The sequence below is a fragment of the Xenopus laevis genome, chromosome 8L (genome assembly GCF_017654675.1).
Source record: "Xenopus laevis strain J_2021 chromosome 8L, Xenopus_laevis_v10.1, whole genome shotgun sequence".
NCBI classification, from domain to species: Eukaryota; Metazoa; Chordata; class Amphibia; order Anura; family Pipidae; genus Xenopus; species Xenopus laevis.
In genome coordinates this window covers 13,618,656-13,633,628 of record NC_054385.1, presented here as the reverse complement: position 1 = coordinate 13,633,628, position 14,973 = coordinate 13,618,656, and the positions used below count along the sequence as shown (strand labels likewise).

Genomic DNA, 14,973 nt, shown 5'->3' with positions numbered 1-14,973 from the left:
GGTGATAATAATAAGCTTTGCATAATAAGGCTACTTTGTTTAGTACAAAATGTTTCTGCACTTGCTAATTCAAATTCACAAACCTGACACCTCATTAACTTGAAAGATCGTGTTTTTTTTCTTGGTTTTTAACAGGTACATAGCTGTCTACTATCTGTTAGATCCAAACCACAAATATACTAGGCACATTCTCCAATTTGCAATCACTGTCTTGCAGTAAATTCTTTTTAAAAATGTTTATTTTGCTCACAAAATGCATGGAGGTATATAGCTTGCAATGCTGTGCTGCTGTGCATGTAGCTATCCAATTGTTCAACCTGTGCTCAAATGCTTCTGCTTCCGTGTGGCATGCTGGGATGCCAACTGTTTCATTAATAAACCACCAGGTTTTTGGCAAAGGGATAGGTTTTATTTTTGAAATCTGCCGCAATTGGTTGTAGCTGTCAGAAGTTGTGCCCTCTTGTATGAATACTGCTTCTGTAGGAATCTGTTTGGGACTTATCATTTTGGTACATACATTTTGTTTCTTCTTACGTAACACAGTAAGTAGGTTGATAAAAGATACACGCCCATCAAGCTCAACCTTTTATGTCTATATAAAACCTGCCTAACTGCTAGTTGATCCAGAGGAAGGCAAAAAAAAAACCTCCAATTTGCCTTAGAGGGGGAAAATTCTTTCCGAATATTTAGATGGAACCCCTCCCATCATCTAACCAGAATGAGTGCCCTTGTGTCAGCTGGAAGACCTACTGGTAAATAAAGCATTAAAGAGATTATAATATGGCCCCCTTATATATTTATACATAGTTATCATATATATGCCAAAAGTACCCCTTTCCCAATGTGAACAACCCCAACTTGGCGAGTCTTTCCTCATAGCTTAGATTTTCCATACCTTTTACCAGCTTAGTTGCCCTTCACTGGACCCTCTCTAATTCAATAATATCTCGTTTGATGCTGGAGATCAAAACTATTTTTTCATCCCAGGTGCATGACTTTACATTTATCAAGATCTGCCACTTAGTCACCCGGATTGACAGTTTGTGAAGATTCTACAGCAAGGAAGCAACTTCCTGATTGGATTTAATTGGGCTGCAAACACTAATACTGTGCTTTGCTTACAATACCCTCCCCTAAGACATTAATGAATAAGTTGAATAAAAGTTTGAACTCTGCAGAACCCCACTAGGAACCTTACTTCAAGTAGAGAATGTACCGTTAACAACCACCCTCTGTACCCGATCCTGTAGCCAGTTATCCATGTACAAACAACATTACTAATACCAACAGACCTTAGTGTAGAAAGTAGTCATTTGTGGGGCGATGTATCAAATGCTTTGGCAAAATCCAAACAGATCATTTAAACCCTTTCTGTCCAGCTTCTTTCTAATCTAACCATATAAAGCAATCAAATTTGTCTGACTCCTATCCTTCATAAAGCCATGCTGATTACTGCTCATTATGTCATTCTCCAGAACATAATTTTGAATGTAATCCCTTAACAATTCTCAAATAATTTTCCCACCACGGATGTCAAATTTACTGGCCTATAATTGCCAGACTGAGACAGTAATCTCTTTTTAAATATAAGAATTCCGTCAGCTTTCCTCCAATCCAGAGGTACCATACCAGATGAAAGCAAATTTGAGAAAATAAGAGATAGAGGCCAGTCTAAAACTGAACTAAGTTCTATCAGTACCCAAGTTTGTAGAAATAGTGGAAGACTGGAGTACATAACTCATTACCTATAAAGGCATAGTGAAGAAAGGGACATAATTAGAGATTACTCATCTCAAAATTCAAACTGCAATGAAAGGGCCTTAGGACTTCATGTGGATAGCAGACTCTTGATGTCTTCATAGAGAAAAATTGTATTGTATATTGTAGAAGACCAGAGAAAGTAGAGATATTGGAAGGTTGGGACCTGGGGACCTTACGGACAATGGTGATTTCCATAATATAGAAGATCATTCCTGAGGGCTACTAAAAACATTTACCCACTGAAAAAGATCATTTTGGCATGAATGTGGATTGAAGTTACCGTTGTTAACATCAAGGGGCAGATTTATCAAAGGTCGAAATTCCGAGTTTATGTGTAAATTTGAATGTACTCACAACTCAAATTGGAGGTTATTTAAAGGGGAAGTAAAGTCTAAAATAGAATAAGGCTAGAAATGCTGTATTTTGTATACTAAACATAAACATGAACTTACTGCACCACAAGCCAAATTAAACAAATGATTTATGCTTTCAAAGTTGGCCACAGGTGGTCACCATCTTGTAACTTTGTTAAACATCTTTGCAAGACCAAGACTACGCACATGCTCAGTGTGGTCTGGGCTGCTTAGGGATCGTCATCAATTATCAAAACAGCACAAGTCAAATAATATCTGACAGAAGCCGATACAGCAAGACTGATTAATAATCAGAATATGCAGACTGCACTGGATCCTGTGTTGTTGTGTAATTTAATGTGGTTTTATAGTTTTTTTATTGTTTAATACAAACGTTCTCCAACTTTGCAGAACCAGTAGCTGCAGCAAAATAATCCTCCAAATAGAATCCCAGTTTATCTGTTTAAATCTCACTCCATGATCTTTGTCCCTGCAGCTGGAGTTGGAAACAGTAAAGGTGATGTAAAGGAAAAAATAAAATCCAATACAAATCTCTACACAGTCATCAACTGCTCTACAGGGAAACAAACAAAGCTGCTTGAGTTCTGCATGGCTCCCCCTGCTGTTCATAAGTATGATTGTTTCCCTGCAGAGCAGTTAGGGACTGGGATCTGACAATTCCTATCCATAGCAGTAAATGAAGGGAGAATTTCACTGCATACAGTCAGGTTTCTTATAAAAACTGTACACATTTTTTAATTAAAGTATATTGGAGATAGGTTTCTTTTTGATTAAAGAAAGTAAAAATGTGATTTTATTTTTTTACATGCCCTTTAAGAAAAAACTTCAACGTCTAAAACATGAACGAATATTACCGACCCGAAAACGTGAATCGAATTCAACTAAACTCCGAAAAAAACTCGATTGTCACCAAGGCTATTAACACCTTCAAATGGGTCACTGGACCTCTGCATTGACTTCTACATGAACTCGGCAGGTTTTAGGTGGCGAATAGTCCAATTTGAGTTTTTTTCCAGGGCCCATAAATATCGAAATTCGAATTTGAGTTTGGATTATTCCCAACTCGAATGTGTGAGTTTTGATCAAAAATTTAACTCGAAAATTTGAATTTGAATTTACAATGTGACCCTTAATAAATCTGCCCCCAAGTAGACATATAACAGATTCCACGCCTGCGTTTTTTTTTTATAGAGCCATCAATTTGGGTTGGTTCTGGTTAAAATGCATTAAATATTCAAAGCACAAAGTAAAGAGTGAATCACCTTCTGGTGAATGGCTTATAATTTGTTTCATGATAAAAGAAGTTTCTCCATCCACGCTTGACTCATTCTAAACAAATCAGTAGTAAATTATTCACTATTCCGAAAACGTACATTTAAAAACAATATGTATTTCAAACGGAGCCGTTCTTTCCATCCCATCACTTGAGTCATTGGGTATTATTATTTGAAACAATGAATTCTGATTTATCTCGAATACCTCTGCTTTTTTTTTTTAATATCTAGCAAGGCAAGGGGGCACCAGATCTACCCGTGACAGCTATTTCAAGAGAAATGATTATTGAGTGTTTCACTTTTAATGCGAATGATCTCAGGTTCAGACGGCGTACTTTCCGCCAGGCTTTAGAAAAACAATTTAGTTGTCTTTATAAATCTTACAAATATGGATAAAAAAAAATGGTACTCCCACACGAAAGCCTGTCAAAGTACATTACAGCGTTTAGGGGCGAAGAATTTGATACATGAGTCATGACAGCCACGGTATGTATATTAGTAATAATGGTAGGGCTGAATTCCTTATAGCAACTAGTGCATTGAAATCATGGGAATATTTTTGCCTTATAAAACAGAACCCCATTATGTTTAATCTTCGCTTCATGCTGTGAATGTCCTGGTCTAAAATTGCAATTTCAGTGGCCATTCAGTTTAGCCTTTTAATCGCTGACGTCAGTGCTGTTATTGGAGGCTGCATTCAAATTTTTTTTTTTAGTATTTCCTAGTACAGGTATTAGGGATGCACCGAATCCACTATTTTAGATTTGGCTGAACCCCCGAATACTTTGCGAAAGATTTGGCCGAATACCGAATCCAAATCCTAATTAGCATATAAAAATTAGGGGTGGGAAGTGGAAAACATTTTTTACTTCCCGGTTTTGTTACAAAATGTCACGCAATTTCCCTTCCCGACCCTAATTTGCATATGCAAATTAGGATTCGGATTCGGTTCTGCCGGGCAGAAGGATTTGGCCGAATCCAAATCCTGCTGAAAAAGGCAGAATCCCGAAGCGAATCCTGGATTCGGTGCATCCCTAACAGGTATAGTATGCGTTATCCAGAAAGCTCCAAATTACGGAAAGGCCGTCTCTAATAGCGATGGGCGAATTTATTCGCCAGGCACGAATTCGCTGTGAATTTCCGCGTTTCGCAGGCGGTGAATACATTTGCGAAATTGCCGCGAAAATTCGCCGGCAGCAAAATTTTTTTGATGCCGACGACAATTCTGATGCGTGTGACAATTACGAAGCAAGCGATAATTCTAGGCACCCATTGACTTTAGCAGGCATCAAAATTGAATTGTCGCCCGTGTCGGAATTGTCGCTGGTGTCAAAATTTGCGTTTCGCGAATTTCGCTGAAAATTTGCGAATTTTTCAGCGAAGTGAAACGGGAGAAATTCGCCCATCACTAGTCTCTAATATACTCCATTTTATATAAATAATCCGAATATTAAAAAATGATATCCTTTTTTCTCTGTAATAATAAAACAGCAGCTTGTACTTGATCCAAACTAAGATATAATTAATCCTTATTCGGAGCAGAACCAGCCTATTTGGGTTTATTTAATGTTTCAATTTGCCTGTCTAGTAACCTATAGCAACCAATCAGCAGGTAGTTTTTAATGGTGTAGTTATGTCCGGTTTTGACCCGGTCAGCCTGTTTTTTTGAAGGATTTCCTATGATTGATGCTGTCATAGGCCAATTGCCGCCTCACAGCCATGCCACTGGCATCATGACTCCGCCCCGTCACATCACTGCCCCACCCTCATTATGCCATGGCCCGCCCCCTGCCCGGAGTTGGACAGGCCAAAAGGTGGCAACCCTAGGGGGGTTATTTACTAAACTCCGAATGCAAAAATCAGACTTTTAAAAATTTTACTAAACCCCGAGGATGGAAAAGTTTGATCAGAGTTTGTAGCAGAAAATATTGAGATAAATTCGGACTATGATAAATAACCTCCTAGGTGTAGTACAGTAAGAACAAAGAACCAAAGATCTCAATGGGTTTTCAATGGGCTACTGGACTATGATAAACTTTTGTTACTACATAACCTGATTAGTTCAACAGATTTATAGTAACTTATGCAATAATTGTAAGCTTTAGTTCATGTTCCAGGATACTTACTTTCGCTCTGTTCTCCTGGTGGTGCATAGAATGAAAGGCCTAGAGACACAATGGCAGCAATTTCCAAAATGATAAGGGTCACGTCCTGGAGTGCTTCCCAGACTAACTGCAGGAATGTTTTGGCTTTTTTGGGTGGTATGAAGTTCACACCGTAAATCTGCCTTCTCTTTTCAAAGTCAGCTATGTTTTCAGACAAACCTAGAAGACAAAACAGAAAGAAGGTGAGTGCACATAAATAGTTTTGAAATCTGACATGGGGCTAGACATTTTGTCAATTTCCCAGCTGCCCCTGGTCATGTGACTTGTGCCTGCACTTTAGGAGAGAAATGCTTTCTGGCAGGCTGTTGTTTTTCCTTCTCAATGTAACTGAATGTGTCTCAGTGAGACATGGGTTTTTACTATTGAGTGTTGTTCTTAGATCTACCAGGCAGCTGTTATCTTGTGTTAGGGAGCTGTTATCTGGTTACCTTCCCATTGTTCTTTTGTTTGGCTGCTGGGGGGGAAAGAGAGGAGGTGATATCACTCCAACTTGCAGTACAGCAGTAAAGAGTGATTGAAGTTTATCAGAGCACAAGTCACATGACTTGGGGCAGCTGGGAAATTGACAAAATGTCTAGCCCCATGTCAGATTTCAAAATTGAATATAAAAAACTCTGTTTGCTCTTTTGAGAAATGGATTTCAGTGCATTTTCAGCTGGAGCAGCACTATTAACGGATTCATTTTGAAAAATTTTTCCCCATGACAGTATCCCTTTAAGGCTGCCTCCCATAGACTCCATTATAATCAAATAATCCAAATTTTTTAAAATAATTTCCCTTTTTCTCTGTAATAATAAAACAGTAACTTGTACTTGATCCCAACTAAGATATAATTAATCCGTATTGGAAGCAGAATCAGCCTATTGGGTTTTATTTAATGTTTACATGATTTGCAAGTAGAAAATGTATGGATCCTGGATAACAGGTCCCATACGTGTATGTAACAATTACAAGAGGATTTCTGTATTTCGGCCTTCCATTGTGTTGTCCCTCTGCTGAGGGGCGGTTACTCTATTCAGCATTATTAATGAATCAGCTGTACAAAAAATGATCAAATCCTTCGCACTGAAAGCAAAGGAATAAGTGATCACTTTATTCCCTTACAGCTAAAAAAAAAAAGAGAGAGTACAATGGAACACATACCCCTCTCTGCATGTTGTTCATTTCTCATTCTGATTGAACTCTGCAGAAAACAGCTTTGAGAAAGGCTCTCTCTATAATGTTGTTGCAGGCAAAATGCTTTTTTTTTTGTGCCGCCGAGACCCTTGGCCTCTAGCAGATATTCTTGGTTGGGTTAAACATTATGGCCACTGCTCCAATGTAAGCTCTGTAACTCTTTCAGCACAGCAGCCAATATACTGGACAGGGACTGGAAGAGTTAAACTTGCATCAACCCCTATACAGGTATCGGACCTGTTATCCAACATGCTGGGGTTTTCTGGATAACAGATCTTTCCCTAATTTGGATCTTCACACCTCAAGTCTACTAGAAAATCATGTAAACATTAAATAAACCCAATAGGCTGATTTTGCTTCCAATAAGGATTAATTATATCTTAGTTGGGATCAAGTACATGGTACTGTTTTATTATTAAAGAGAAAAAGAATTTGGATTATTTGATTATAATGGAGTCTATGGAAGACAACCTTTCCATAATTCCGAGCTTTCTGGATAATGGGTTTCCGGATTCCATACCTGTACAACACGGACTTCCAGAAAGACAGACAGACAGAAAGAGTTCTCATATATGTCAAGTCAATTTAATTTTCTCCTTTGAAACAGAACTGAATGTGAAACACTACACCCTCATTACAAATCAGTCCTTGGATACTAGGGATGCACCGAATCCAGGATTCGGTTTGGGATTCAGTCTTTTTCAGCAGGATTCGGATTCGACCGAATCCTTGTGCCTGGCCGAACCGAATCCGAATCCTAATTTGCATATGTAAATTAGGGATGGGGAGGTGAAAACATTTTTTTTGTCTTGTTTTGTGACAAAAAGTCACACGATTTCCCTCCCCGCCCCTAATTTACATATGCAAATTAGGATTCGGTTCGGCCGGCCAGAAGGATTCGGTTCGGCCGGGCAGAAGGATTCGGCCGGATACAAATCCTGCTGAAAAAGGCGGAATCCTGGCCGAATCCCGAACCGAATCCTGGATTCGGTGCATCCCTGGTTATGTTACCGGCTGCAGTAACATCAGGAAACTTTGCACATATATTTTGCGAAAAGAACAATTACTTTGGCCTGGAGGTAGCCATAACAGTATCTAATAAGGTATCCACCTTTCCTCCCGACTAACTCCGAGCAGGGAGGCAATGCATGGTTGCTAGGATAATTTGGAGCCTAGTAACCAGATTGCTGAAATTGCAAACTGGAGAGCTTCTGATTAAAAAGCTAAATAACTCAAAAACCGCAAATAAAAAATGAAAACCGATTGCAAAGGGGTACTTTATTTATTATAAAACACACGTTTCAGTGAGTCATGTGACAGAAATGACATCAGAACTCACTGTTTATAACCGATGACATCAGAACTCACCGTTTATAAGGATATCATTTACAAGATATTGATAGCTTTTGTGCATTATATCCTTATAATACACAAGGGCCATGAATATACTGTAAATTATAAACTTATAACCGGTGCTTAGTGATGTCATCGGTTATAATTGGAGCTTAGTGATGTCATTTCTGTCACATGACTCACTGACTATTATAATAAATAAAGTACCCTCTGTTGCAGAATATGAGGATATTAGAAGTCACCTTGGAGTTCCATGACCTGTATAAAAACACTCTGCCTCATATTTTTATATGGTCATGGAACTCCTGGGTAACTTATATTTATGGATGCACCGGATCCACTATTTGGGATTTGGCCGAATCTTTCACAAAGGATTTGGGGATGCGGCCGAAACAAATCCGAATCCTAATTTGCATATGCAAATACGGTGCGGGAAAGGAAAAAGTGTCAACATTTTTTTTCACTTCTTTTTCACTTCCTTGTTTTGTGATGACAAGTCACATGATTTCCCGCCCCGCCCCTAATTTACATATGCAGATTAGGATTTGGATTTGTTTCAGGCCAGACACAAGGATTCGGTGCATCCCTGCTTATATTTTACAAGAGGGGTTACTTTATTCACTATATATATAAAGGGTGCTTAGTGATGTCATCAGTTAACATTGATGCATAGTGATGTCACTTTTGTTGCATGACTCATTGAAACATATATTATAAAACATGTACCAATAGGGTAAAATATGAGGATATTATACTGTGCAAAAGCACCATGGGTTCATGCCTATACATAGTAATGGAACTCCTAGGTTACTGCTGCTAATGATATATATAGTTAATAGGGGCCCCTATATTATATATATAGGATTTAACAAGCACTTGTAAAATCCTCTCTGTTGTTTACTAATAAACAAGTTATTAATGCCCCTTTGGAGTGACAATGGAGATGTAAACAACACTGAATATGCATTAATGCCGCTGGTATAAACTGGTGTTTTCCCTGAAAGGTTACTGCAATAGAATAATTTGTCACTCGCACATCTCTAATTACCAACCGTTCGCAGCTCCCAGATTGTATTGTTACCACTGCTGGTGGTACTGCTGGGAGGGGGCTGAAAGGAGGGGGTGCCAGCAGATTTAATTAGAAAGAGTACAATTATTCCATCCTTTCAATTGCTCCTTTAAGACGTGACGAGAGCAATGTATGGATTCTCAGATGCAGTCAGTTTGGGCACTTGCATAATGCTGATGGCAGGTGGTTGTTTCTTATGAACAATGTGCCTGTAGGCAAAATAATCCAAAGGAGGGGTAAATAAAGCAAATATAATTCTATGCAACTTTCCAAGCGCCATTAATTACACAGACTTTAAAAGCTATTTGTCATTTCTATTAAAAGCAGTGTCTATCTGTGCTTTGCTCTTCACTGCACTGCTGATCCTGACTACATGTGCAAATGAAACAATGTTGAAGTCTTCCACTCTCCGTTGGCCACAGTTCCTTGCACAATTTTATCAGGTTTGTTAATCAGAGACGTTGGCAAAGCATTGTATGCAAGTCCACAGTGCTGTAAAATAGATGGGAATATACATCAAACATTCAGGAGGACCCTGCTCATAAGAGCTTACAATCTAAAAGATAGAATGAAAGCTGTGATGCTGAGCCTTCCCAAAAACAGACCAGCTACCATATTTATCTATGTGCCAAAGCTGCTGTTATAAAGAGGAGTAGGTACCAATGTTCCTCTCCCCGGGGATTTTCCTTACCCAACTGTTCTTGAATATTTTACAACAGATTGCAATTGTCCTTCGTGTTCCCTTATGTTCCCTGTCTTCTGATTTGTGCACACATAGCTGGATGTCATAAATCTGTATCAAAAAGCTAAATTTGTATAGCCCAAAAAAACACTTGTCCCCTTCAGTATTTCAGTGCTGCAAAGTCACTTCACATTAAAGGTTTGGATTTCATTCTATTAGGCTTTAGGATTTCACTGAACCGGAACAAAAACCTGGATCTGGTGTGTCCCGAAAAGAAATAAATAAAAAAAATGATTTCGTGTTTATGGTGCTAAAAAATATTTTTGCCACCTGGACCCACTAGATGGCACTCTAATGTTGTGCGCAGACTATCAAAAATGGAGCTGGACCCGAGTCCAGTACAAAATGGGTGTTTGGATCTACTATACACTTACACAGTGTTATTTTTCAAACGTAGTGTGGTGTGCAAAGTACCAACCACCATGGTATTTACCAACAATGCTGCATTTTCCCCCAGAAGTCAATGCAGCTGCGCCAGGATTTGCAGCTGCCGCAATTTCTTGTGGTGTGTAATTGCTATTAGCATGCTTGCAAATTGGGTGTAGGTTGTGGCCAACAGTTTCAGAAAGTGGATTGCGTTCAGGGTCGGACTGGAGCCTTGGGGGCCCACCGGGGCTGCAAAAAGAAGGGCCCTCCTGACCTCCAAAGTCTAGCCCTGGTGCACACATGCACAAACATGTGAAAGCCTAAGAGTGCTAATGCACGATCACTGATGCAGCACAAGAGCATGTGTTTATTGGGGCAGGCGGGGGAGCAGGTCTGGGCCAGCCCAGTCTGACCCCGATTGCGTTAGAGTCCTGCAACGGGACGGGTACCCGCGTGTTCCTGCGGATTACCCCCCAGGTAGGCTTGCCACCTTTTCTGGAAAAAAATACCGGCCTTCCTATATATTTGTGTTTTGTCCCTATTAATAACATTGTGATCAACCATAATTTTTACCGGGCAAGCCGGTAAAAAACCGGCCAGGTGGCAACCCTACCCCCAGGTGACCTGCGGGTTGCAGGTAGAACTTTTGGGTGCGGGTATAAACGTGGGTTGGTGGTTCTGAGGGTTTGCGGGCAGGCCCGGATTTGAGACGAGGCCACATAGGCCCGGGCCTAGGGCGGCACATTTTTCGGGGTGGGCATGCCACCCAGCCGCTCTATGGGGAGCACTGGGGACGCGATGTTCCCCAGTGCTCCAGCGCTTGCACGCCAGCGCTCTTGCGCCTGCGTGAGGTAGTGTGGGCGGGCGATAGGACCACGGGGACCTCTCGGCCTAGCAAATCTAGCGCTGTTTTCTGGTCTTATCAATAGCGAGTTTTACTCCTTTACATATGTTTTTTAATTTTTTTTACTGACTACATCTAATGATGTCACTTCCGAAATACAACAACAGAACTTCCTGTTTCTTGATGGTCAGCAGGTCGTGGATTGGGTCGCGGATAAGGCACTTGGGGTTCAGGTTGGGTAGCGGGTCCAAGCAGGTAAAAAATGCGGGTTGCAAATTGCGCGTCTGGGTCGGGTTTCAAAAATTGGTTCTGCGCATCACACTGTATTAAAACAACATTAGCATGTGATTCTTTTGAAGCAAGTATGCTGCACCAATTGAAGGAACCTGCTGGTGGCATTACCATCACATTCAGGGTGGCAGTAGCTCCAGTGTTCCCCAGCATTAATAGGCGCGCAGCTCCGTAGAAGAGGCAGGATGGATGCAATGGCAAAAATATGTATATAAAGTGCAAGGATCGTGTTTGGAAGCAAGTTACTGGCATTAATACCTGGGCTGTACTTAAGTTCGGTGCCACTCTGAGTACCAGACCTCAGCGAGCCCTATCGGCGATTGCGCACTACTAAAGTGACGTAATGCTGATGTGCGGAAGTGATGTTATATGTGCAATCATTGCATCACTTTGTCAATGGCAGAGGAGGGGGCAATGTTCCCTCTAAGGTGTGTGCAAAATAAAGTAAATTTCACGTTCGCACAGAATAAAATATAACACAAGTTGATAAATTCGCCATTTATTTTACACAGCTTTTTACACACCCTTTTTTTTCGGGAGGGCGAATTTTCCGGAAAGGCCTATTATTGATTATAAATACTTTACAGGAGAAAAATGCACCGGTCCGGGGGTTTTTCCAGCGAGCACCATGAAGCGATCGTCTTAGTCTCTCTTCGCGTGGGTTCGCATGCACAGTATTGACAAAAGCTGAACTTTAACGAAGAAGTAGGCTATTTTGGTTCTACTGCGCATGCGTCTGTCACGGGATATTCGAAGAAGGAAGCCAATAGCTCTGTGGTGCTCGCTGGAAGAACCCCTGGATTGCTGTAGTTTTCTGCTGATAGGAGCACCGGCTCGGGGTTTCAGGTAAGTAAATACAACCACTTGGGGTGCCTAACTTTTGCCACCCTCAAGTAAATATAGCCTTTCTTTCTCCTTTCAATCCATTCCCATGTTATGTAAGTCGGCTACTAGACCCAAGCCAAGGAACTTTGGCATCTTAAGCACTTAAGCACTTAAGCAAAGTGTAGCAATTTGCACGCCCCCAATATCTAACCATACCATTGCCTACTTAAAGCTACCCATGCTTGCACAGATTGAAACTGCCAGCTAGGGCGATTCTGCATATTCTCTGACTGCGTATGGGCCCTTCCGGGCAGCCTCACTGACAGATATATGGCTGAAAATTGGCAGGTTTGAAATCCTGTCTGTTAAGAAGCACCTTGGCACTTTATGTATTCATATCCCAAAGGGCCTACCTACCCCTAGTTGTGGCCTTCTTTGGGTGCAGTTGTCAATATAAGGAAAAATAGAGTGCCACCTCAGCCAGCTTTCCACCTAATGGAGCCTGCAGGGTGCAAAATAACCAAATCTTTCTCTGTTATGAAATCCATTGTTTTCTCTTTTACCTCTTCACACAGAGTGACGATAGAGGTAAACCATACAGAGCTGTTGTAAGACGGCTACATTCAGCAGGATCTTTGTCGTTCAGTTTGTTTAGCACTTATTCGGAGATGCCAAGGAGGACGCGGAGGCTCAGAAAATCTGTGAAAATCAGTACTAAAAAAAGAAAACACGTACAAGCACACTTTTAATTTGCACTTGTGTTCGGCTTATCTTTTTTCTCCTTCACACCTCTGGAGACTTACTGTGAATAGAGCTCTGTCTGTGAAGATGTTCTCGGGAAAGATGCGGGCACTTTCTATTAGTTATTGCTCCGTCCATATTAGAGATTCATATTCTATTATAATACGTCAGTTGATGCTGTTCTGGCTTAACGAAAAGTAGGCTAGAAATGCCACATGTGTGTGTTTTGGGTTGTTTCTGGAGATGCCCTAGTAGCTCCCCATCTCTTTTTATTGCTCATTCCCAGCACTTGCTCTGGGCTGCTGTCACTTACTCAAGCTTAGAGACCCACTCTCAATATAATGTAAATACAGTTATGGAACCTGTTATTCGGAATACTCAAGATCTGGGGTTTTCAGAATAAGGAGTCTTTACATAATAACTTATACAGTTATGGTATTACGAATTACGGAAAGGCCATCTCCCACATACTCCATTTTAATCCTAATAATCCAAATTTTTTAAAATTGATTTCCTTTTTCTCTGTAATAATAAAACACTACCTTGTACTTGATCCAAACTAAGATATAATTAATCTTTATTTGAGGCAAAACCAAGCTATTGGGTTTATTTAGGGGCAGATTTATCAAAGGTCGAAGTGAATTCGAGGGAATTTTCGAAGTAAAAAAATTCGGATTTCGAAGTAATTTTTTGGATACTTCGACCATTGAATAGGATACTACGACTTCGAATTTACTTCGAATTCGATTCAAAGTAAAATAGTTCGAATATTCGATAATCGAAGTACTGTCTCTTTAAAAATAAACCTGCCGAAGTGCTATGTTAGCCTATGGGGACCTTCTAATGCATTTTTCTAAGTTTTTTGTAGTCACAGTAAAATCGTTTGATCGATCGCTGAAATCGTTCGAAACATTCGATTCTAACGATGTACTCGTTCGATCGAACGATTTTACTTCGACCGCAAAATGGTCAAATTTGCTAAAAAACTTCAAATTCGATATTCCAATTCGAAGTATTTAAATTCGATGGTTGAATTTCGAAGTATTTTTTACTTTGAAATTTGACCCTTGATAAATCTGCCCCTTAATGTTTACATGATTTTCTAGTAGACTTAAGGTATGGAGTTCCAAATTAATGAAAGATCCGTTAGCCGGAAAGCCACATGTCCCAAGAATTCTGGATAACAGGTCCCATACCTGTATTAAAAAAGAATTCAATAGTATATTAAAAAATAATTTAAACATGAATCAAACCCAAAAGAATTATTTTTGGATTAATTATTTCTTACTGTTTGGGTACTGTTTTTAAAAAAATGTGAATTATTTGATAAAAATGGAGTCCATGGGAGATGGCTGTCCCGTAATTTAGAGCTTTCTGGATAATGGTTTTCCAGATAAAGGATCCTATACTTGTATGATAAAAGTCATGATACGTGGCTAATTAGCAATTCAGATTCACATTGCAGAGCAGCCCTGTAGCATAAGCTTCTAAAGCAGAAGAACTTTTTGCTCGATGATTTCTGACAACCCCTAAGCTTATCTTCTCAACAGCTGCCCAGGGCATACTGAGCATGTGCGGTGCCGCTGACACTCAAAAAATGGTCTAATAAGATCCAAAATCAGGACAATTTTAATAATAACTGTTATAAGGCTGATGAACCTTTGGGCTGGTACAGTATGTTCAATGTATAAAACACAGCATTTTTAGCCATAGTTCTCCTTTCCCATACACAGGCTGGTCTAAGTTACCAACATTGGGACAGATTTACTAAAGGGTGAAGTGGCCCTCGCTAGCCAGAAATTCAATCCGCAGGGAGATCGCCAATTTACTAACAGGCGTAGAGGACAATTCACTAGCGAAAGAGTACATCGCTAACAAATTTTTGCACCGTCTCCCCAGGCGAATTTTCGCTTAGGCAAATAATTGTTACTCCGCAATGTGCGAATTTACCTCTTTCGCCAGAGTTTCCTTTCGCCACCTTAGACCTGGCGA

The 14,973-nt window shown here is 40.1% G+C and overlaps 1 protein-coding gene across 5 annotated transcripts in view; it reads right to left on the bottom strand.

The window, feature by feature from the left end:
- Window positions 1-14,973, bottom strand: part of atp2b3.L (ATPase, Ca++ transporting, plasma membrane 3 L homeolog) — a 119,458-nt gene that overhangs the window by 48,728 nt on the left and 55,757 nt on the right. For all 5 annotated transcript variants that reach the window (XM_041573168.1, XM_041573166.1, XM_041573164.1 and 2 more), the window contains exon 4: window positions 5,536-5,733. In XM_041573168.1, coding sequence (XP_041429102.1) covers window positions 5,536-5,733 — 198 coding nt within the window. The remainder of the gene's footprint in view (window positions 1-5,535; window positions 5,734-14,973) is intronic.